Here is a 23,160-nt window from a genome sequence, read left to right as displayed (position 1 = left end):
ACATATACATATACATATACATATACATATACATATACATATACATACATTGTCTCATTTAAACCTTATCAACAACCTTAAGAATTAGGAACTTTTAGTAGCCCATACCCTGAAAATATGCACACTTAACAGGCTGAAATATCACAAAATTAAGAAGGGGTGGAGATAAGATTTACATTTAGGCCCCTCGGACCCCAAAATCTATGCCCTGAGTCTCAATATTACATTGTCTTGTTAACAGACTTCTGGTATAATTATGCGCCTACAATATCCCACACAAACCAAAGGCAGAAGTCACTGATAATCAAGGAAGGGGAATCATCCACCCCACCAATCTAAAGATCTAAAGTACCCTTTAAACATGATTCATTAATAAGCAACTAATTAAAATTTTTTTCTTTCTATTCAAAATAATGATGTTAAATGGGAAACTAATATTTAAGCCATGTGATGGCTTCATCAGAACCTCATCTGTTAAATCATGCTAACGGAACACATTTCTGAATACAGAGAAGTCAGGAGGGGAAAAAAAACAGATGTAGAGCAAACAGGTGGAAGTATGAAGTCAGTGTGATCTAATGAGCATAAACCACCGTCCTAATCAATAGCTATCTGCATGGGCCACCAGGAACACCATCACTGTCACCATCACAGTCACCACCATCACCATCATCAGTATTGTTATTATTCAGTACCTTCATCCACCCACTACCCCCCCACCCCGGCCCAGCAATATGATCCCTGAAGAAATGAGGCTTCTGTTTACCTATCAAACAGGCACTGTTTGCATTACCAAAAGGGTTAATTTTCTAACCTTTTTCTTTTGATAATGGGTCATGAGTGAACAGTGGCAACTAGTAAATATTTTACAATTGTTACTATTACTAACAACACAGTACATTCAAATTAGTAAAAATTACTGCAAAATCATGGCAAAATTGCTTGGACTTATCAATTTGGCATACCAGTAGAGAATGATCGTGTAACTCACAGTCCATATTGCACACATCAGGCTCATTTCTTAAGCTATTTAATTGTTGCGCCAGCTCTAAGAGACTCCTGATTATGATCTAAATGATAAAACGCAACTTAAAGATTAAGGAACTGATTGTAGGAAAGTCATCCCATAAATCCTCCATTTGTATTTACCCCAGGAGGCATCAGGACCACCGGGACACCCCAGCTCTGCTGGCAAAGCCCTGTGACGCACAAACGCAGCTGCTGAGAGGGGCTAGCCCTGTGACTCTACACAGAGCCATGTTTTCAGACCTGCGCGACTGGCGGAAGACTTGTATCAGCCTCAAGGGACATTTTTGTTGTCTGGCGGATAAGTAGGAATCCATTCCAATTTATACTGGGGCTTACTTTGTAGCTACTAGTTTTCACTGAAATTACTGATAATTCATGAAACAGATGGGACTTCATTTCTCAGTAAATTTGTTTTGCTTTATTGCCTCCTGTGTAACAGTACGCAACAGTATCAGAGTGTTTCTTTTAAAATCTGTGATTTTATGTTTCTCAGGGTTAATAGAATATAATAGCATGTAGAACTTATGATTTCTGATTTGTTTCAGCCTATACTATATTTACATAAACCAAACAATATTATCTTTTCAAAACAATTTCAAAATCTCTTTCTTTTTTTTTTTTCAATGTTTATTTATTTTTGGGACAGAGAGAGACAGAGCATGAACGGGGGAGGGGCAGAGAGAGAGGGAGACACAGAATCGGAAACAGGCTCCAGGCTCCGAGCCATCAGCCCAGAGCCTGACGCGGGGCTCGAACTCACGGACCGTGAGATCGTGACCTGGCTGAAGTCGGACGCTTAACCGACTGTGCCACCCAGGCGCCCCTCAAAATCTCTTTCAATGCCTGATTTAAAGTACTTTAAAATTTTTTTCTTATAAAATTTAAATGCATCTAATACACTATAAAATTTTCCATGCCAACTAAATAAGCTATGAAACAGAATTCATAAATCTGCTACATAAAGAGTGAATCATAGGTCAAAATAGTAACATTAATAATAATAGCTAAAATACTCTTTACACTTACAAAAAGCTGGAAAGCACACTTAATGTTTTCAATCTTTATCTTATTTAATCCTTACAACAACCCTATAGGTGAGAACTATTATTTTTCCCTTTGTACAGACAAAGAAAGTGAGGCTCAGAGCAAGGTTTCTCAACATCAACACTACTCACGTAATGAATCAGATAATTCTTTGTTAAGGTGGAGATGTTCTGGGCACTATAGGAAGTTTAACAGCATCCTTGGCCTCTATCTACTAGATGCCAGTAGTATACCCCCCTCTCAGATGTGACAGCCAAAAATATCTCCAGACATTGCCAAATGTCCTCGGTGGTGGGAAGGACACTCCCCCTCCACTCGGTAGTGTGGAGTCACTACCACTTGAGAATCACTAGCTTAGAGAAATTAAGCAATTTACTAACTGTCATATATAGGAAATGGTAAAGCAGGGAAGCCAGGGAGGCTGATTCTAGAAAGCATGCTACCAACCAATAAAATACAGTGCTATTTACTCTGTCATAGTTTAAAGAACATAACTTTCCCCTCAAAATTGAAAACTAAATATGAGGATGAACTATGGGTGCCTTCCTATGGAAAGATCTTCCCTGACCACACCAGACTGAGCCACTTCACACTTATATTTCCTAATGAAGGACCATATTCCAATGGCTATTGACTTGGCATAGCTTGCACTCCTGCCCCATCTACCCCAACCTTCTTTCTGTTCTGTTACATGTGCCCCATCACTTGTTAATGCTGATTCCATCCTTCAGTAAATAAGACACAGTCTCTACCCTTCGCAGAGCCCCTAAAAAGCAGGGCCTATCTTCTTCCTACTTCCCGCTTCCTCAGGTGAGCCTGCACTCAAAGTGCCAGCCCTTGGCAAAGTGGCCACAGAATTCTGATTTTCCGAGAGATCTCCCAAGCACTCAGTGACTGAGCACATCATGTGCCAAAGACTTCCTATGTGTTTCATATATACTATTTCATTCTCAGCTCACAAGAATCCTAGGAAGCAAGTATTATTACTTCCATGTGTTATTGGCCAAGAGGAAACTGAGGTTTGGGTAAGTAGGGGAACCTACCCAAACATTACACAGGATTCCTGCCAGGACTCAGATTTCATGGATAAGCGAAGACTACAGACACATGTCTTCCAAAGAATGTTCTCTGCTTAGTCTATTGCCTCCAACTTGCTTAAAATGTTCCTTCAGGTCCCGTCTCCCGATATCCCAAAGTCATGGGAATAAACAAAACAGAGCGGAGGGTGAGTCCACTCATGCAGAGACAAAGGGAAAAATTCAGGCAGTGACCTCATGAACTCTGAAAAGGAATTATCTTATTAAATCGGAGGATAGAAAAATACAGAACAAGTTTTCTTTTATCTGATTCTCTTTTTGTTATTTACTTTTTATGCATAAAAAGTTACGTATTCATGTATGACTGATTATATCACTTCAAAGTACTTTAAGCTGTTGTACTAAAATAAATGATTTTGAAAAAAAGAACCTGGTGGTAGAGGTGAATTTTTCCCCCTTCAATCACATTATTTAAATATAGCTTGTTAGGTTTCTTTTTTTAAGGCTTCATTAAACTTTCTTGAGAGCTTCAACTGTGGGTTGAAGCCAAATATGAAATTTTTCAAATGTAAAATGTCCCAATGAAAAAAAGAACAATTGGTAGAGAGGGGAAATGAACTCCAAAAGACATTTCTTTCTGACTCTGATTATATTCAGCTTTAAGCTGCTTCCTTTGGGAGGTTGGAGGTCGGGGTGTGGGAGTTCCTGAGCTGTAAAAAATTATGAAACCACTTGAATAGAAAGAACCCAAGAAGGTTTTGGCATCTCAAAGTCTTGCCTTTAAACCCTAGCCCAACCACTTTTCTGCTTTGTGACCTCAGTCAAGTTACTCATTTTCTCTGAGTTACTCATCTGTCAAACAGGATCACCATGAAGATTAAACTAGATAATGAGTGTGAAACACCTAGTACAGAGTAGATACACAATAAATTTAACCAACAGGGTGTCTTTTAGACATACCTGTATTTTTGCCAAATTCTGCTTTGGCAATTGTCTTTCCATGCCTTTATCATGGTCAGTTCACATTATTTAGGTGAAATCAGAAATATCTAAACCTAGGGTGATCTGGCTGGTGGCCAAAGAGCCATCGGTATGGGGCCAGTCTATGCTACCAGCTTAGTGACCTCCATTCTCAGCCTCAATGCTGCTCCTCTCCCATGATGCAGTTATAAGTCCTCAAGTGCTTGTCATCACTGCAAAGATTGTGGTGGCCTGGGCTTTCTAGTGGAAGGGCCTCAGTAAATAGAATATGAGAATAGTCATTTTTGAGCCAAATGGAACCAGAGAAAGCCGTATATTCAACCTCAATCTCTTTACAGATGAGGACACTAGGACCACTAGGAGTAATTTGGCAAAGCTAAGCTAGGGACAGGATCCAAATCTGATTCTTAATTTTTCATCTACACCAGTGGTTCTCAACTAGAGGTGATTCTGGCCACCTCACCCCCCACCCAGGAGACATTTTTGGTCATCACGACCAAGGGATGGGGATTGCTACTGGCATTTAGTGAGTAGAGCCCAGAGATATTACTAAACATCCTACGATGCACAGGATATCCTCACAATGGAAACAGCAATAGTGCCAAAGCTAAGAAAGTCTGATCTACACTGTTGGATCCAGTGTCTCCAGAGACTCCAAGAGCTGCCTCTTAAGCTGCTGTTGTTGGGCATTGGACTTGGCCTCAATTTGGAATCAATCAAGTCAATTCTGACTCTTTAGTATTGAGGGCCAGTAGGATTAGGAGGGAGTAGAGACTTGTCTACCCAGGCAATTTAAAGTCTGGGCTTAACTTGTGAAGCATAGTGATACGTCCAGCATGAGTGCTACTGAAGTCTTAAAGACACACTTAAGTCTTACTGGGCAATCTAAGAAAATGATGCTCAAAACCACTTTGGCAAACACCACAGAACAGCCAAATGATGTACACCATACAGTTATCAAATATTTAGAATAAGGAACTGCAAACAAATACATTTGACATTGCCCTAAACATCTCTAGAATTAATGGTTTGAATCAAGAAAAGATAAAAGATTGAAGCCCTGGTAATAGAGCAAAAATACTCTCAGAGTTTCTACCCAAAGCTAAAGTTCCACATTGAAAGAACTTAAATAGAAGAGAAAAGCAGAGTCAATGATCCGAACAATTACACACTTTCTGGTTCTTGACCATCTGGCTTGCTGACCTCGTAGGACTCTACCCTGACCAGTGGGAGGACCAAACGAGATGTGGGAGTATGTGGTGATCGGCAAAGCCATTTGTAAGTATGAGTCATTTATCAATCTGAGCTTGTTTACCCACAGTTCCACTTGGTAATTCTGACTTTGGTTCTGACCCAGGGTAAAAAAATATACGGAGGATCCCAATCTGATTCACTCATACATTCAACCCACATTTAACAAATACCAATCATATCCAATGCACCATGCTTTTGAGGAGCATATTTCCTACTCAACAAAATCACATTGATGCATAGAAGAATGACATGCACCCAATTATTTCTTGCACATGGAATTAGAGCAGCATAACTGGATAAGCAAGATCTCTTTTACATGGAAAGATCTATGAAGGCTTCACGGAAAGAAGCAATATTTGCATTGGATCTTCAAGAAAACATGGGCTTTCAACAGGTAAAAATGAAAACATTCAAAATACTAGAAAGATTATGAATGAGGAATGGATAACAGAAAACACAAGGTAAATATGGCAATCAGTGAGGAGGAGAGCTTGACTGGAACTTAGGATGAATGGAAGGGGGTAACAGAGACAAAGCAGGAAAGTGAGATGGATGCAGATGAGAAACCCTTAAAATCCTACACAAGAAGACAGCCTTTATTAGCCAAAAGGAAGCCAAAGGAGGTTTGTTGTTGTTGTTGACATGGCACAATCAGAGACACTGTGGGAAAAGTGATCAGACATAGGTATGTAGAATGAGATGAAGAAACCAGAGTAAAGAGAAGGGATAAGAAAACTCATTGGATACTCTAAGAAATGGGTAATGAGACTGGACCAAGATCATGAGAATGAAAATAGTGAGAAGTAAAAGCCCACAACCTATTAGAAACCTGTCTACCATGGGCAAAGGGGGAGAACAAAAAGTTAAAGTTGAAGAAACACACACAACAGACGATCATATGAAGTGACTCAAAAGTGTTGTTGATCCTGGGTGAGTAGGAAAATGGTAATAATTATAATTATCATATACAAAGATGGAAGAGAAATGAAGACCGAATTGTGCCTAGATGATCTTTTTGACTCAGAAAATGGCAACCCACTGACAAGGTCATTACTGCTACTAGGATCTACATATACTACTCAGATTCAGTGCCTGAGCTACTTACAGTATCTCAGCACCCTCTCTTACCACACTCAGTTCCTAATTCCTGCTACACCACCTCCCTGGCTCTAAATCCCTGCACCTGTGCTCCTCAGACTCCTGCTGCTATATTAGGAGGGCAACTGAATGAGAAAGGAATGAATGAGTGGTAGTTCCCTGATACTCTGACCTCTGACCAAACTATCTATGTAGACCCTCCATCACCTTCCTTTCTTCCCCTGAAATTAACTGCCTTGGGCATTATCCTTTGTGCATCTCCGTGTCCATCTGTGATCTGTGCTCTAACCAAACCATTTTGCTGTTCTTTCTGGTGTACCTTAACCTGCTACCATTCACTGTAAAGTCACTTGATTCAGTTGGCAATCTTGGAATGTAAATTAGACATATTCTCACAGCTGATACACATGTCCTTACTACTCTGAGAATGTATTAGTCATCACAAATATTGGAAAATATTTTTCAAAGGACTTTATCTCTTAGAAGATCCTCATGTCCCTGATGTCACCAATATTTAGACTCTAAATATCAATACTACTAAGTAGTGGTATCCAAAATTATCCGTAAGTATGTGAAACTATGCGCATTGATTTATCCAATATCCCCTTCAACTTTCTCCAAAAGTTACTTGATTGTCATTTTTCACAGCAAAAGTAAGAACAACAGTCCACTAATTCTCTGTCTGTGATACTGAAAGAGCTTCAGAATTCACCAATGAGCCTTTATATGTCCCAGAATGAGAAAGGGGGCACAGCTCAGCAGAAGATGCACTTGCTCACACAAAGATACAAGTGCTTAGAAAGTAGCCTTCCCAAAGGGTGATATCCACTCATCTTCCCACCCCCCACACATGACAATCTGTTATTAACAGCAAAGGTGGCAGTTCTGCTGATGACTCATTAAGCATGCTGATTCGTGACAGCATAGGCAGACCTGACTACGGGAATCATTTGCTGGATTTAATCAATTATTGGGCTCATCAAATGTGATTACTAAGCCACATAAAACTCCAAGTGAAAGAAGGCATAAGACAGTTGGAGGAAAAAAAATAGTTCCTTGTTTTGCCTTGCAACAGATAGGCTCTATTATCTACATGTGAGATAGCCACTCTACTGATTATCTCCACACGTTTTTATCCTGGGCTCTCTTCCTTCTAATGTCCAGAATATTTTTGAGACAATTGCTTTTTTGAGAGAAAGCCTAAAGGATCAGTAAAACATCCACTTTTAAGATAACTGAACACATGAAGAAAACAGAGAAAAAATTCTCAATTATCCTGTTGGACTTTAATATGCCCATACTTCCAAGCACCGTGAATAAGAAGCAATATTATTTATGATCTAGTGAGAGACGAGTGTAATGTATAATGGAAATATCTTCCCAAATGACCGACTTATTCCCAATGACCTTCAATACTAAAAGCACTTACCATATTCTAATTATTTTGTTCACATGTGCCTTAACTACAAGTCTGCGTACCTCTTAATAGAGGCGATTTCTTACACTGTTGACCTAGAAAAACACAGGTTTGAATTGTGCATGTCCATACACACAAGATTTTATACACACACACACACACACACACACACACATATACAGTACAGCACTTTAAATGTATTTTCCCTTCCTTATGATTTTCTTAACATTTTCTTCTCTCTAAGTTTATTGTAAGAATACAGTATATTATACATACACATAACTGTTTATGTTATTGGTAAGGCTTACAGTCAACAGTAAACCATATTAGTGATTAAATTTGGGGGGAGTCAAAACTTATACACAGATTTTCAACTGCACAGAGATTGGTGTCCCTACCCCCCATGCTGTTCAAGGGCCAACTGTATATGTTTTTATTTCCAGTACTTATTTAAGTGTATGGCAATCGTATTAAGTAAATGTGTTAAATTGAAAGATTTTTGTGAAGTACTTTGCATGTGACTATCAATCTAATTTGATGACCAAAAAGATGAGAGCGACCACCTTTGGCTAAAGTTATTTGGTCATAGAAATGTCTAGATTTATAAAGTGAGTAAATCAGATATAGTCAGAACCAGAACTTCCTACATTATTTAAACAGAGCTAAGATTTGATAATCAAACAACCAACCAACCAGGCAACCAAGCTACAATTAATAACAAATCAACAAAAACCTTTTTGCTAATGAAGTTTTCCCTATCTGATGTGGCTTGAAATTCTAACTCCTCAGCAGTCTGACCAAATTATTTCCACAGTCCAGACATGAAAACTGGACATGTGTCTGCAGGGGTGCCTGAGGTCTGTGGATAAGTCCTCATTTGTACCTTTGCCTCTGATTCTGCGGACCAATCACAGCATTTCCAGGCACACTAAAATAGGGGTGTGAGTACGTGCACACATGTGGGTGCATGTGTGCGTTAGAAGGACTTCTAACATGAATTCGGCTTATAACACCATCTCTGGTAGCAATTCCTTTCTTTAGTAGCAACCGAGAAATATTAGATTATTTCTAGGTATTTGTGATGATTGTATACATGATCTGGCATACTTTCTCAAAGATATAAACTTCTCAGAGCCAGACCTGATAACTTGAATCTGCAGCTGTATTAAAAACAACCTGATGAGAATTTTCGGGGTAAGCAGGTCTCTTGAGTAATCCCTCTAGCTGTCAGATTACCATGTCACCACTTCAACGAATCCCTTGGAACAATTGGCCCTCGTGGACAAGACTCATTCATTCACAAGGCGAAAGGATGGTTCCCCTTAATTGTGTTGATTTAAGGCCTAATCCAATAAGGGTTTCTGTGCAGGGAGAAGCTTACCTACTAGTTACTGGTGTACTTGCTAAGCCAGTAAAGAGTTCCCATAACATCATTCCTTCGGTTGAAATTCTGGTCTTGGAAGAGACGAGTATATTTTCCTTAATATTAAAGTGAAATTCAGTAAAACCACTATCATAACATTCTTTGGGGCTACTAAGATCTGCCTGGTCCTTGATAAAATATTTTTAAAAAGATACCTACTTCAGTTAAGTTGTAGTAGGGTGATGATGACTTTGAAAGCCAGAGGATTTTTTTTAATTCTTTTTAATGTTTATTTATTTATGAGAGACAAAGAGACAGGGCATGAGCGGGGGAGGGGCAGGGAGAGAGGGAGACACAGAATCGGAAGCAGGCTCCAGGCTCTGAGCTGTCAGCCCAGAGCCCGACACGGGGCTCCAACCCACCAACCTGAGATCATGACCTAAGCCAAAGTCGATGCTTAAAGGACTGAGCCACCCAGGTGCCCCATGATTTCTTTTTCTTTAACATGGCTTTGAAAGATAAATAAGTACATAAGTGAAATGAAATGAAGCCTAGGACTCTCGTCCTAGTTTAAACACAGGTAGATTATTTTTGTATCCTGGGCTCCTAATGTCCAAAACAAACCTATGAGATCTAAAGCTTTCTAATATAACATTTATGTCATTTAGTTTTCCTACGTGAAGCCATCAGCTTTACCTGACTAATTATTAGTTGAGGCCAAACAACTACACTTAGCATGCAACTAACCAGCTGAGTCCACACTAGGATGCTTGTCGCTAACATGAAAAAGGAATCACAGCTACAAATGAATCATCAAATAGACAAGCATACATTCAAACAGACCAGCATCTGAAAGAGGTATCAAGACATATTTAAAAGTGTCTCTCATTTATCAAATGAGGTATTCACTTAATCCAAATTTATAGATCCCTGGAAAAGTCCTCAAACAAGATCATTCTGAAAAAAGTTATAGGTTTGGTGTATGAAGAAGGTCTCAAATTCTTTAACAGCTTTCCATCAAGAGATGTAATCTATGTGCCCTTCTCTTGAATCTGGGTGGGTTCTGTGATATCTTGACCAATAAAATACAGAAGTGACACTGTACCAGTTTCTGGACCCAGGCTGTATAATTAAGACCAGCATCCTCTGCTTCTTATCTGTTGAAACACATGACCTAGGAAGCCAGCAAAGAGCGCAACTACCATGAGGCCACCATGCAGTGAGAAGCCCAAGTTCTATGCTGGAAGGTGAAAGCCATGTGCAAAGAGAGAAAGAAACAAGGAGCACCAAGTCTTCCCACATGTTAGTAAAGAAACAATCTTGAAACTGAACCCTCCATCTCCAGTAGTCCCAGCTCACTCCAGCTGGGTCAGGTGCAAACCACTCAGCCAAGTCCTTCCTGAATTCCTGATTCATAACACTGTGAGCAGAATAAAATGGTTGTTTTAAGCCATAAGTTTAGGGATGGTTTGTTATCAATGACAGATTAGTAGACATGGATCTATTTCACATGAAAATATGTATATGATTAAAAATAGAAGAGCTCAAACCAACCCTCTATTAATTTGCACTTTACATGACTTCAATGAAGCTGGCACAAGACAGTCTATTTTTTTATTACATCGACATAATAAGAAATGCAACAGCATTCATGTAAGATATGCAAAAATATGCTTTCAAAAATAATCTACATAGTAATTTGAAACTTGACAGGTTTGAGCCACTCTCTTGTAAAACTCCCTCCAACCTATTTATCCCTTCTTAAAATAAAATCGAAGCAACTTTGAAATATCTCATGCCCCAGGTTAACCACAAGTAAAAATGATAAATTACCTTTTACTACTGAAGACTATTATGCCCTCTAATCTGAGTTATTAATTTATATCCTGCTCAGTGGTTCACATGCAATTACTACCATGAACCCGATGAACTTGAACAAGACAGAATTATTTTGCCATCTGTATAAGCTCACTATATTTAGAAAAGTATAGCAACCTCCAAGAAGCCCTAAGGTTTTGTTCATCTTCTCTCAACGATATGTGCACCTCTAAATCACATATCAAATTGTAACACCACTACTTTAGATTATCGACTTTATTTGGAAACCATAGGACAGCACTCTCTACCATGAGATGATGCTCATTAGAAAAGGTAAGAGTAAAGTAGTCATCCGAAAGTACCATTGTTAAAACCTACTGCATTGGTGATTTTTTTTTTATCTGAATGTAATCTGTTTAATGTTATAACACCAAAATCAAATCTAATCGATGAAAAGTAGACACTAGCCTTTTCGACTGAACTGCGGGCTTCTAATGCTTGGCAAACAAAAGGTCTGAGCAATGCTATTTCTTTGGAATGTGCTTTCCAAACTCTTCTCAATAAAACAAAGTAAGGGAGGATGATAAAAGATGATCTTCTACTTTAAATTATCTTTTCCATGGTTAAACCAAAAAGACCAATAATGCCCTTGAAGGAATTTGTACCTATTTTGAGCTCAACAGCATTTTGTCAGAGAATCAGGCAAATAGGAATTGCAGGCAAAGGAAAATTCAAACGCTAAAAGTATACTTAAAGATGCTTTTATACTCCCATCCACAAACCTTCAGCACCTCCCAGGCCAGCCCCTCTCCGGTCAAAGTTTTAGTAAAGTCACTAGGTGGATCAGCAGTTAACAGGCCTTTTCATCCATCAGATCCATTCTCACAGGAAGGTATATACTCACAGTGCCACCCTAAATGTCTGCAATCAATTTTTAATTCCAGCAGCAGTAGTGATCCAAAGATTAAGCGGGGACCTCACTGAGAAGGAACCAAGAGACTGTTCATTACACTGAACGTCCACCATGAGCCAGACTTGCAATGAGTTGCACCATTAATGACTCAACCAACCAGCTCCCCTTTCTCAGAAAGACACTCTTACCTCTGGGATGTTTTCTTATATTTCCTCCTGTAGGAAAAGAAGCATAAACACACATCAGACAAGGGTTTGTGGCAGGCAGTGAATTAGAAAAGGTAACTTCAGCAGGGATGGGTATGAAGGGGAACTTCAGCAGGGATGGGCATGGAAGGTTCTTTCTGTGAGGCTTGTGAGTTTCCAATACCAGCTAAAAGTTTCGGATTATTGTGTCATATTGTGGTCAGATGCATACAAGCAGTCTTAACAGTTACAAATAGCCTCCCAGGAGCTCAGTGGCTCTGCCCTCCTATGTTCTTCCCCTTCCCCTTTGAAGGCAGTGTAGTATCTGGGGTGAGGTCAGGCTTTAAAGACCACAAGACCCAGATTCAAATATCAGCCTTTCTATTTGTTAGGTTCATGGGGTTGTTGAGGAGTAAATGGGCAGGGTCTTGTAAAGCATTTCTTTTGTCTGGCACATTTTAAACACTCAATAACTATTAGCTATTTGTATTGTAACTATTATTACTATTGCCTACACCACATAGCACTGGAGTCCCTTTAAGAATGTGCCTTTTACAATGAAAATGAGTCTTTCCGCTAAACCATAAGATCAGACATAAGCTCTTCCTAGAAGGAAGAAGGGAGGAAAGGGACAATGAGAAAGTCTAGAAGCAAAGGGGTAAGAGCAGCAGTAGGAACTTGCTAATGGCTCAGCTGTGGGCTAGTCTTCTAGAAGAACACTTCCGCAGGAGCAGAAATGGCTGGAGTTCTAGTACACCTCTGCTATTTAGCCTTGGGCAAATCTACTGGGCATAGAGCTTCTTAATCTATCAAATGGAGATAATATCTGCCCTGGCTATCTCACCCAGGTCATGGTGGCATCCAAGGGGAAAGTGGCCATCAAGTTTACTATCCCAATATCTCAATGGTTTTTATGTTCATGTCAGTTTTTGCAGATTCTAAAGTCTCTCAAAAGAGTCTGAATAGGATCTTAACTGGAGGGGATTCAAGGAAAGAAAGTGGTGGGAGAGGAAAATGTGTCTTCCTTGCTGCATCTCCAAGAAGTGCAATGCTTCCCAGTTGTAAGGAACTAAGGAGTTCCACACCTACGCTCCCATTACAGTCACTGCATCCAGGAAACCAAGCCTCTGATTTGCTCATAGAGCTGTACGTCACACATTTTTTTTAAAAAGGGCACAGATGTTTCAAATACAGATATATAGGACTATATGAATATATAAAGATATTTACATGTTTGAATTTTATCATATATAAAGAGAGGAGGTCAACTAACAGAGCGGGTTAAGGCTTGAACTTTAGAACAAACTGTTCTGATCTTGGCTCTGGCACTTAGCTCTACAATATGTGACCAGTTCTTCAACACCTCTGAGCCTCAGTTTCTTCATTTATAATGTGGGAATAACCAGAGAACCTCCCCCAAGATCTTGTGATAAGAAATAAATGAGATCGCCCACATGAATGTCAGTTTCACAAACGCAGATTCTTTGTGTGGTTCCCCACGGTAACCTAGTGCCTAAAACAGCGCCTTGCACCCCCTCTAAAAGCTGTTCCTGGACCCCATCAGCAGTGACAGATCACTCTTCAGGCAGTAGCCAAGGGCAGAGGTTCCATCTACAGGCACAGAGCACAATGAGTTGTGGTGTGGCCCATGCCCTTGGCCCTTGTTAGGACTGTTGTCTACTAAACTGTGTTAAGAAATCTCTGGCAAGATAATAATAATAATAATCATCCATTGAGAGTGTGCAAGAACAAAAGACAATTGGGCAGGCAGGCCAGATGGATGCTCCCGGCTTCTACCCAGAAGCCCAACTAATTCTATCAGCAGAGGGTATCTTCAAAGGTCAGAAGAAGACAACCTTTGTTATTGGCTTCCACAGAATTCTCCTAGCTTTTGCCAAGAAACATGCAAAGCAAATGCTGGGAGCGCTGAGACAAACAAAGATGAACAAAAATTAGAAGAGCTTCCATTTCCAGCACCCACTAGTAACAAGCACTCAAAACACATGGTTAATCCTCACAATACCACTGTTAAAATCCACTCTCTGAAAGAAATCTGGATTCTAAAAACAGAAATGAAGACATGTACCTTAAGTGTTATTTTATGATAACAACCAATACAAGGGGGGTGGCTCAGAAAGCTTCATGAAGGAGGTAGTTTTGACTGATGGCTGGGATTTCAGCAAGGACAAATATGAAAATATGAGACAAACAGGTAAGGAGAGCATGTCTAGCGACCTCAAACCAGCCCAGCCCAGCCTAGCCAGATATGGGAGGAGATAGGCTAAAAAAGTGCTGAGGACAAAGTTAAGAAAAGTATTATAATTTACACCCTGTTTTAAAAGATGATACCTGGGAGAAGGGGTCACCTTTTGCATTGCCTTGTCTCATCTCCAAGTATGTGGAAAGACAATAGGGCTCTGGAATGTGACAGACTCAAAACCCAACCACTACCCCCACTCCCAGCCGTGAGACCTCAGGTATGCTCTATGCTAAATCAAGCTTTAGTGTCCACATCTGTAAAATAGAAGGAATGATCTCAGAGGGCATAGCCAGGTACATGTATGCCATATAGACATTCTAAAAATTTTGCATCTCCTTGCCCCTATTTTGAGCTTCTTGAGGTCAAGGATCCTATTATGTAGATCTGTGTATCTACTCCAAGGGCTTGCACATCAACTAGCACATGGGTGGCACACAACATGCTTGTTGACAAAATAAATGAATCATTTGCAGCTGCCACTCACACTTACCAAAATACTGGTTGTGCTTTTGGTAGACCCAAAGAAACAGAGACCAAAAATCTGATTTTCAGTATAATCCACTCCTGACACTCACTCCTCACCCTCATAGATGCATCTTTGGTTTCACAGACCTGAAGTTCTCTCTTCCCATCTTGTCCCAGATAGTTTCAGAACCAAGACAGATCCAATCCAAATAGTGTCATCTTATACTGGAGTTTAAAGGTCAGCACTTAACACACTGGAGAAAATGTACTTCCATGGAAATTACCCCACTCAAGATCCACTCACAGATCATTTGGACTGGGCAAGATCAGTGAGGCCTGAATGAGCCCTACTTATCCTTCAGCTCTCAGCTGAGACATCACTTCCTCCTGAAAACCTTCTAGGGTCTCCCAAACTGGACAGTGCTCCTTTTGTATGTCCCACGGTGTCCAGAGTTCACCCACATCATTGCACTTGTCACTCCAGATAGTTAGGATCTGTTATGCTGATGGCAATGATAGCTTGTCTGCTACCTGCTGGTGTTTCTCTCTTTCTTAACACAGTGACTGTCAAATGGCAGCTACTCAATATATTGCTGGGGAATGAAGAAGTGAATTTATCAAGAAACTGATCAAAAACTTCTTTCTTCCTACTCATTTCCTTCTGTTCAGCAATGACTTACTATGAGCAGTGAGGACACCTACAACAGGCATCGTTTTCTACACACACGAGGAATGTAGTAAGAGAAGGCTGGGGGCCTCACATTTGTGGAGCATCTCCTCTGTCCCATGTCCATTACACAAAGTAACTCACTTTGACATCTACAGACCCTGGGAGGGCTACCTCACTTTTCACTTGATGGAAGGGAGGTTCAGAGAGGTTAAGTAACTTAGCTAAGGATACAAAACTTTCAACTGGTTGAGAAAGAAAGCAAACTCTGAAGGCTTCAAAGAAAATTATGCAAATAAATCAAAGGGTGCCAAGAGGGAACTTAGACACTAGACAAAAATAAACAAAACCAACAACGATAAAACAAACTGGGTCCTTTCCTTCCAAACGCAGGAAATGAACTGGAAACGAACCCAGTTTATTTTTGGCCTTTTGTTTTTAAGAACTTCATCAGAATTTATCCCTGATTCATAACCTGAAAGACAAAAGGAATATTTTTAAATGTTCTGTTTTGTTTTTTCAAACTTACTTCCAATTTACAATTTTTTGAAACCTGAAAGAATACGCTGCAAATCTCAAAATTCACATAGCTAGACTGAGTCGATATAAAAAGTAGAGAATGACCAGGAGCTGCTGTGCTCTGAAATCTGGCAACCCTGGCAGCATGGGAGATGGAGATGGCGTGGCTTCATGCTCAGACAGAAGGCCGGTCATCTCCACAAGGCCAGGCCAAGGGAACTGTATCCACGAAGGTCTAGAACAGCGCTTTGCAAACTGTGCCCCAGAATGGGCTCTGCCCTCCTCACTCTGTGGACAGGCAATACAGTATTATACTGATCGCTTGCCTGGACTCAAAGCTTCCTCCAGCTTGGAGTGTCCAATAAGCTACGTGACCTTAAGCAACTTCTATCACGTTCCCAACCACCAGTCTCCTCATATGTAAAAGCCGGTTAACAATAACACCCACTGCACAAGATGATGTGAGAGTCAAGTGTAAGAATAATGTAAAGCCTTTAGCACAGTGCTGGGTATTCAGTAAGGGTTTGAGAGTCAGCTACTATATTAATAACAGTACTGAATAAGTAATAATGGTATTTTAATTCAATAAGTTTCCAAATTTTGTTTGGAAAAAAAAGCTTTTCATTGATTAAAGAAGCAAAGAAAAAAGGCTGCAGATTGTTTTCTAAAAGTTAAAAAAAAAATTGAATACTTGCAATTCTCCTTATCTTAGAACACTTGAACCACGAAGAAAGCAGGTGCTAACCTCAGTGTTGCTAAGAGGAGAAGGAGCCGAAACAGTGTCCAGCTTACCCCCAAGCCCGAAGGACCCTGCAGGCTATATACCGTGCCACACACTCTGGCTGTGGTCCCAGTAAACCTAGCAGAAGTGCACATGTCCTTCTAATGTTGAAGTAGGACCATTGTTGAGAAGGCAGAAGAAAAAAAGTAAAAGTGAGTATTTATGAACTAGACGCCATAATAATCCTTAGAAATATCTCAAGTTACTTTGTTTTGAGAGGCAGAGAGAAAAAGAGAGCGTGTAGGGGATGGGCAGAGAGAGAAGGAGACATAATCTTAAGCAGGCTCTACACCCAGCATGGAGCCTAACACAGGGCCCGATCTTGATGACCCTGAGATCATGACCTGAGCCAAAATCAAGAGTCAGCTGCTTAACTGACTGAGCCATCCAGGCGCCCCTTTAAAGTTGTCTTTTGATAAAGATTCTTTTTATCAAGCACTCCCTAAAAACTGAAGCCCATTGAGTTGCTAACACAGAATCCCTAAGCACCCACCAGAAGTTGTAACTCAATGCAGAGACATGATGTACTATAACCAGCATTGACTGACCTGTATTCACTTACCTATTAGGCAAATTAAAAGCCTCCTGGTCTTCACTGAAAACCAATGTCTGTTTCATCTGGAATGTTTCTATGGAATTGTGGATTGACCAAGAACTATCATCGGTGGGTGTATGTGTATGTGTATGTGTATGTGTACATGCACATGTATAGAACAGGAAGTGAGGAGGTGGAAAATTTCCCCTCAAAGGCTTCCGTCCGTTTATAGCCAGCTGATCACATTCTGCAAAGTGAATACTGAGATGAGAACATCACCAAAGAGCAAAGGGCACTGACCCCCAATATTTTAAAAAATTACCGAAAGCTCTCCATAGCTGTGTCATCTAGCAGAGGCTTCTAGACACTGAACTTCATTTTACCTCTCCTGGCCCCAGCCAGGGAGAAAAAGGATGAAATTAAGCAAGCATAAAAGGGGTGATTCTGTCCATAGTAAACCTGGACCTACTTGGGGACAGAGCCCAAACAGCAAGGGAACAGCAAGAAACAACAAGGCAGGAGCAAGGATGCTTCTGAGGGGCTTTATTTGCTTTTTGGGTGGCTTGGAGTTCCCAAAGTACCAGGCATGCCCACAATCAAATAAATGTAAGTTTCACATACTCCAAAGTCAAACAGATGACTTGGGAATCATTCCTGATAGCCCGGATAAGTGAGGGTTGAATAAGCACTGATGTTAAATTACGAAGCGGCTGGCAGTCTTTCGTTTTTTTTTAAGTGAGTATCTTTGAGTAAGAGCCATATGGGTGCTACAATAATGAGGTTTATAAATAGGCTTAATATTCAAACAAGCTGGCTTTAAAAAAAACAAAAAACAATAAAAAACTTGTGTTCAGTTTCAAAGTTGACAGCAAGATACCTCCCAGTGGGGCACAAGAGGGTTTTCCGGTGTGGGAAGTTGAATGTGCAACAACTACGCATGCACAGTGAGAACTCTAGCTCTCGGCCTTCAGTGTTTGCCGGCACTTCCAGGCAATGGTGACTCATTCTGCTCCAGATCCCGTCTCCATCCTTCCCTACCAAGGTCACTACTGCTGCCGATACACAGACAGCTTTGGAAATCTTGGTTCTCGGCCCTCAGTTTCCTAAAGGGAGAGGAGATTGGGGGACAAACTCAGAAAAAGTGCACAGAGTTAACTGAGTGGAGTTAACTACATGTTCTCAGGAGTTGAGCTCCCTTGTGGGAAAGTGGACTACAATAAAATGTCCCAAATACCCATGAAATGAGCAAGGACCTGAATGATCATCTGATCCTCCAGTTTTGTTTTTCATTGGCATATGGGTTACAGGCTGAAGAGAACCGGATATCTCTGGAAACTTCTGAATACGTCTTAAATCATTTGTATGAACTACTCTACATGTTGCTGAGAATGGAAGGTCCTTGTACATTTCTTCTTCATCTACCAGTGATTTCATTTCCATGATGCATACATTAAAACCTAGATTTGCAAAGCTTTGTGTATATTGACTGCTTGATGGCACTTCTCATATTTGGAACAAGTAAATGCCATTAAGAAAATGTATATAAATTGCAGTCTCCTGGCACCTTCTGGCAGAGTATTGGGGAGCAGGAGAAGATATTAGAGAATGTGAGAGATTCTCTTCCGTTACTAGCTCAAATATTTCTTAACTGATGAGCTACAGAATGAAAATCCATATGGGCAATGATTCTATTTTCTTTCATGGCCAAAGATCCAAAGCAATATAAAAAATGAAAAATAGTAAAATGATATAAGCTCACTTTCACCTGGAATAACCCAATAATTACTAAAGGGTTGTTTTTCTTTAAATTTTCTAGAGAATTTTTCTGCTAGTTCTTTCTTTTGGGGGGGGGGGGGTGTCCCACAGACTCACACTCTTCCATTTAGCCTTGTTAGAAAAGGAAGATCATATTCAGAGTCAGCGACTCCCAAGGCACAAACCTGCAATATGTACTCATCACCCAAAGTGATGAGATCAAATTCAAATGAAGAAGTGAGGTTTGGGGACGAGGATAGTGAACCCGAAGAATAAGAGAACGCTAATCTGAAGCAGAGCTGTAAATAAGACAATCGATTTTTAACTCACTCCTAGAAGCAAATATGTTTGTATCTAGTGCTGGCTGGGCACTGGAAAGAGGAGAAATCTTTAAGAATTAATCCAAACTAAACCACCCCACAGGAAGCCCCACCTGGAACAGCACCAATTCACTCAGCCAATCCACACGGTGCCCCACGCTCCCATATTCCCGAAGGCCTGTTTCTTCATTGTTCTCCCTCCCCAGCCCCCCTGTCTGCCTGCAGACAGCTGGCCAGACATAGAAATCCAAATCTCTTGTTCATGCCTGCTTCTCTCCTGGGCCTGAGTTAAAAATTCCAGCACTCGAATTACTGTCCAACAGGCCCCCAAATGGGACTCCCCCCCAAAGAAAGCTGAAATCTTCTTCTGGAAAGCAAGGCTTTTTGAACAGACCAAGCACTATTTCCCTCCTGCTTAAAGCTAGGCAGTGAGCTAATCACTGGCACCAACAACAAAATATGGAAAGGTTTTTAGAGAAAGAAAATAGAAAGTAAATGTCATGCTTGTAGAAGTTCAGGTAGTACTTTTTTGCATAAATTATTTATCCCTCTATTCACATATTTACAACCACTTGCTGTGTTATAAGCACAGCAAAACTGTGTGGGTGGGAATGGAAGAGATTTCTGTGACCTCCTTCTTCGGAGCCTGGCTCCTGTTTGATAAACATCAATGAGAAAGACTGAAAACAAAAATATTTCTTAATATCCATGCAACACTGCCAAAGTGGAGATAAATCCAAAGGATTAAGACAAAATCTTACTCTCCACAGATGTATCCCTGTAATTAGGGGAGGAGTAGAATTTTTTAAATTGAATTATCCAAAGAGTTGCTCCAGGTCTCTACTTTGCTCTTCCCCATGTGTATTTAGCCGGAACAAAAACTGTATCTTCTGTCAAGTTTAACTTCGGCGACCAGTCTAATCTTTCTAAGCCTTTCCTATCTACTCTAGGAGTATTCCTTCCCTCGCTCCTCTCTTCCACCCTCCTCCCAACTCTTATCCAAACCTACTCATGGCAGAAAGCAGCTACTGGCCATTTACAACTCCAGGTGACTTTAAGTCAACACACAGTTCCTGGGGAGCAGAGATCCTTCCTATTTCCTCCAAAACTTCTCTAACAGTAACATCATCCACAGAAGACTCTTCTCTGGACACAGGCTCTGTAAATTTTAACAATTTAAACATGGCAAAAATAATGGGAATATCCAAAAAACAGAAAAAAAAAGAGGGAAAAAATTAACTAGCAGATACACTCATAGGGACCATTCTGAGCTCTACTATCAATGGAAATCAGTTGAACATTTGAACCAAATTCTGTTTACCTATAGTTACCTTCACTGAAACTATCCAAAGACTCCCAGAAATGGGTGCTTTGAACAATTCCTTTATTTTTTTTAACCATGACTAATTTTAGTCCGTAGTTTTGTAGAAAGAATGACAATTCTAAACAATATTTATGGAGCTTCGATTTATGGTAATTAATCCTTTTGTGTCACAAATGAGCAACACAGAACTCTATTCGTGAAAGTATTTGTGGTCCCGCATAGTTAGCAGACTCGATTTCCAAATACAACCTCCTGGAACAGTATACTAGATATAAAATAGGTAATTTAAAGGCATTATAAGACCCATCACAGTCATCCTTAGACAAGAGTCAGAGAGATAGAGAAAAAAATGGGTCAGATATTAGTCTGAATTTGAACTATTCCTAAAACACACATGGAAGTAGATTTCAAAAACTAATCCTTCAGGGGGCACCTGGGTGGCTCAGTCAGTTAAGCACTGGCAGTGCCTGCTTTAGATTCTCTTTCTCTCTCTCTGCCTCTCCCCAGCTCATGTTCTCGCTCTCTCTCAAAATAAATGATAAATTAACTTAAAAGAAAACTAATCTTTCACTACTAGATTTACTCAGAGCGTCTCTAGAGTGCAGGAAAAGTCATGGTTATTTCAGCATTTTGGTTGTTTGGAATCTGGATAAACAAAACTTAATGTTCTTTGGATGTCCAATAGTGACTTTCGGCCAAAATATTCAACGCATTCTTATGTTGATTATTTAAGGTTTCACTCTTCTGGTGGCCTTAAGGGAAAGGAAAGCTGTTTCAGCAGAATATTGAATAGTGCGTCGCTGCAATAGACCTCTGGAAGAGAATGAAAGTGGAAGTAGGGAGAGCACTTTGGGGAAGGCCTTAAAGAGTAGGAAAAGGGCCATGAATGAGGAAACATGGTGTGGAAGGTGAGAACTACACCAGGACCTGTGCAGTGCCCCAAGAGACAGAGGCCTGGTGTGTCCATCATAGGGCACCTCAGGAGCAGCAGTGACCCCACGGAGCACCACTGGGCAAGCCTAGACAAAGGACAACCTCCTGCAGAATCTAGAGAGTCTACCCAGCCAACCTTCAAGAGGCCCTGCTGTGGTGCTTGGGCTCCACGCTTTGGGTCTCACTGCCTGGCTCATGCTCTGTAGTTCCCAGAAGGTCCATGGTGAGGGCCCAACTTCAGTTGGCTTCTTGGGTCATAGTCTCTTTCTTCCCTTGGAATACTGGGAATGATCCTGCCTTCCCCACCCCCTCAGGTTTTTGTCTCTGTTCCAAATCCATGTTATGGTGAGCATGGCACCAAGTAGTCAATATAAAGGTTCCAAGCAAAGCTACGTACACATTATGAGCTGGCCTTTCCCATCTGTTGGACAAGAAAATGTCAATGAGAAAATATATATAAACTTACAGTCTTCTGGTACCTTCTGTCAGACTATTTAGGGTGTCACACTAAACTGCATTCTCTGTGTCTGTATATATACATACATATAATTTATTTTTCTTCTTACTTTGTTGGACTATACATTATACCTCCAAACCAGGCTTTTCCATTTATCTCCAGACTTATTTATCCAACTGCTCATGGCTTCACGACATCTATTCAAGGACATCTTATAGGCCCCTCATATTCAATATGTCCAAAACTGAACTCATTATCTGTACTCACCATTCATTGTGCTCCCACGCACAACCAAACCTACAACATTAACCCCCACCCCACCTCAGTGGGCCTGATCTAAGTAAATAGCATCTAGGAATGAAGCTAAAAACCTAGGAGTTTTCCTAGATTCCACACTCTTCCCCATTTCCCACATCCAAATCCTGTTGAGTCTGCCTCCTGAAAATCTCTCAAATCCATCCCTATAGACCTACAATGGCTTCCCATTGGTAAAACCCCTGGTCTAAAGAAGAAGCCTCTCAGCCTTAGTGCATCATCTGGGAGCCCTCCGTGCCATGAGAGCCAAGCAAGGGAAGCAGTGAAAGTGCAGGCTAAAGTGTAAAACAAGAAAGCTGAGGCAGAGGTCCAAGTAAACTGCTAACTTTTGCACCCATGGAAACCACAGGAGCAGAAACAGGAAAGCCAGAGGTCAGGGATGCTAGTACCAATTTGTTGGTACATGTCTACTTTCTAAAGCTTGATTCAATGGATCTAAAAAATCCGTCACCATCTCATCACAATGACCACCTTTGAGACCCACCTTGCTCATATCAAAACAGTCCCTTTTGGTCCTTTGCCCTGGACCTGTGACTTTCAGGACTAATTCTGTTTTCATTTGTAGCTGAATGTGGCACATGTACAATAAATCATCTCTTCTGCTGTCTTAGCTGAAGAAATAAATAAAATAAAATAATAAAACAAAATAAAATAAAATAAAATAAAATAAAATAAAATAAAATAAAATAA

General features: G+C 40.4%; 1 protein-coding gene across 6 annotated transcripts in view; it reads right to left on the bottom strand.

The window, feature by feature from the left end:
• PDE1C (phosphodiesterase 1C) overlaps positions 1-23,160 on the bottom strand; it is a 511,032-nt gene that overhangs the window by 273,814 nt on the left and 214,058 nt on the right. The window contains exon 3 of one of the 6 annotated variants that reach the window (XM_040472313.1): positions 12,143-12,169. The exons of the other annotated variants lie outside the window; for them this stretch is intronic. Within the exon in view, the coding sequence (XP_040328247.1) occupies positions 12,143-12,169 (27 nt within the window). The remainder of the gene's footprint in view (positions 1-12,142; positions 12,170-23,160) is intronic. 6 annotated transcript variants of the gene reach the window in all.

Source organism: Herpailurus yagouaroundi, unplaced genomic scaffold (genome assembly GCF_014898765.1).
Source record: "Herpailurus yagouaroundi ecotype Mexico unplaced genomic scaffold, PumYag 100, whole genome shotgun sequence".
In the NCBI taxonomy this organism is placed as follows: Eukaryota; Metazoa; Chordata; class Mammalia; order Carnivora; family Felidae; genus Herpailurus; species Herpailurus yagouaroundi.
Note: the sequence above shows the minus strand (reverse complement) of the source record. Positions and strands in the feature narration are given on the sequence as shown.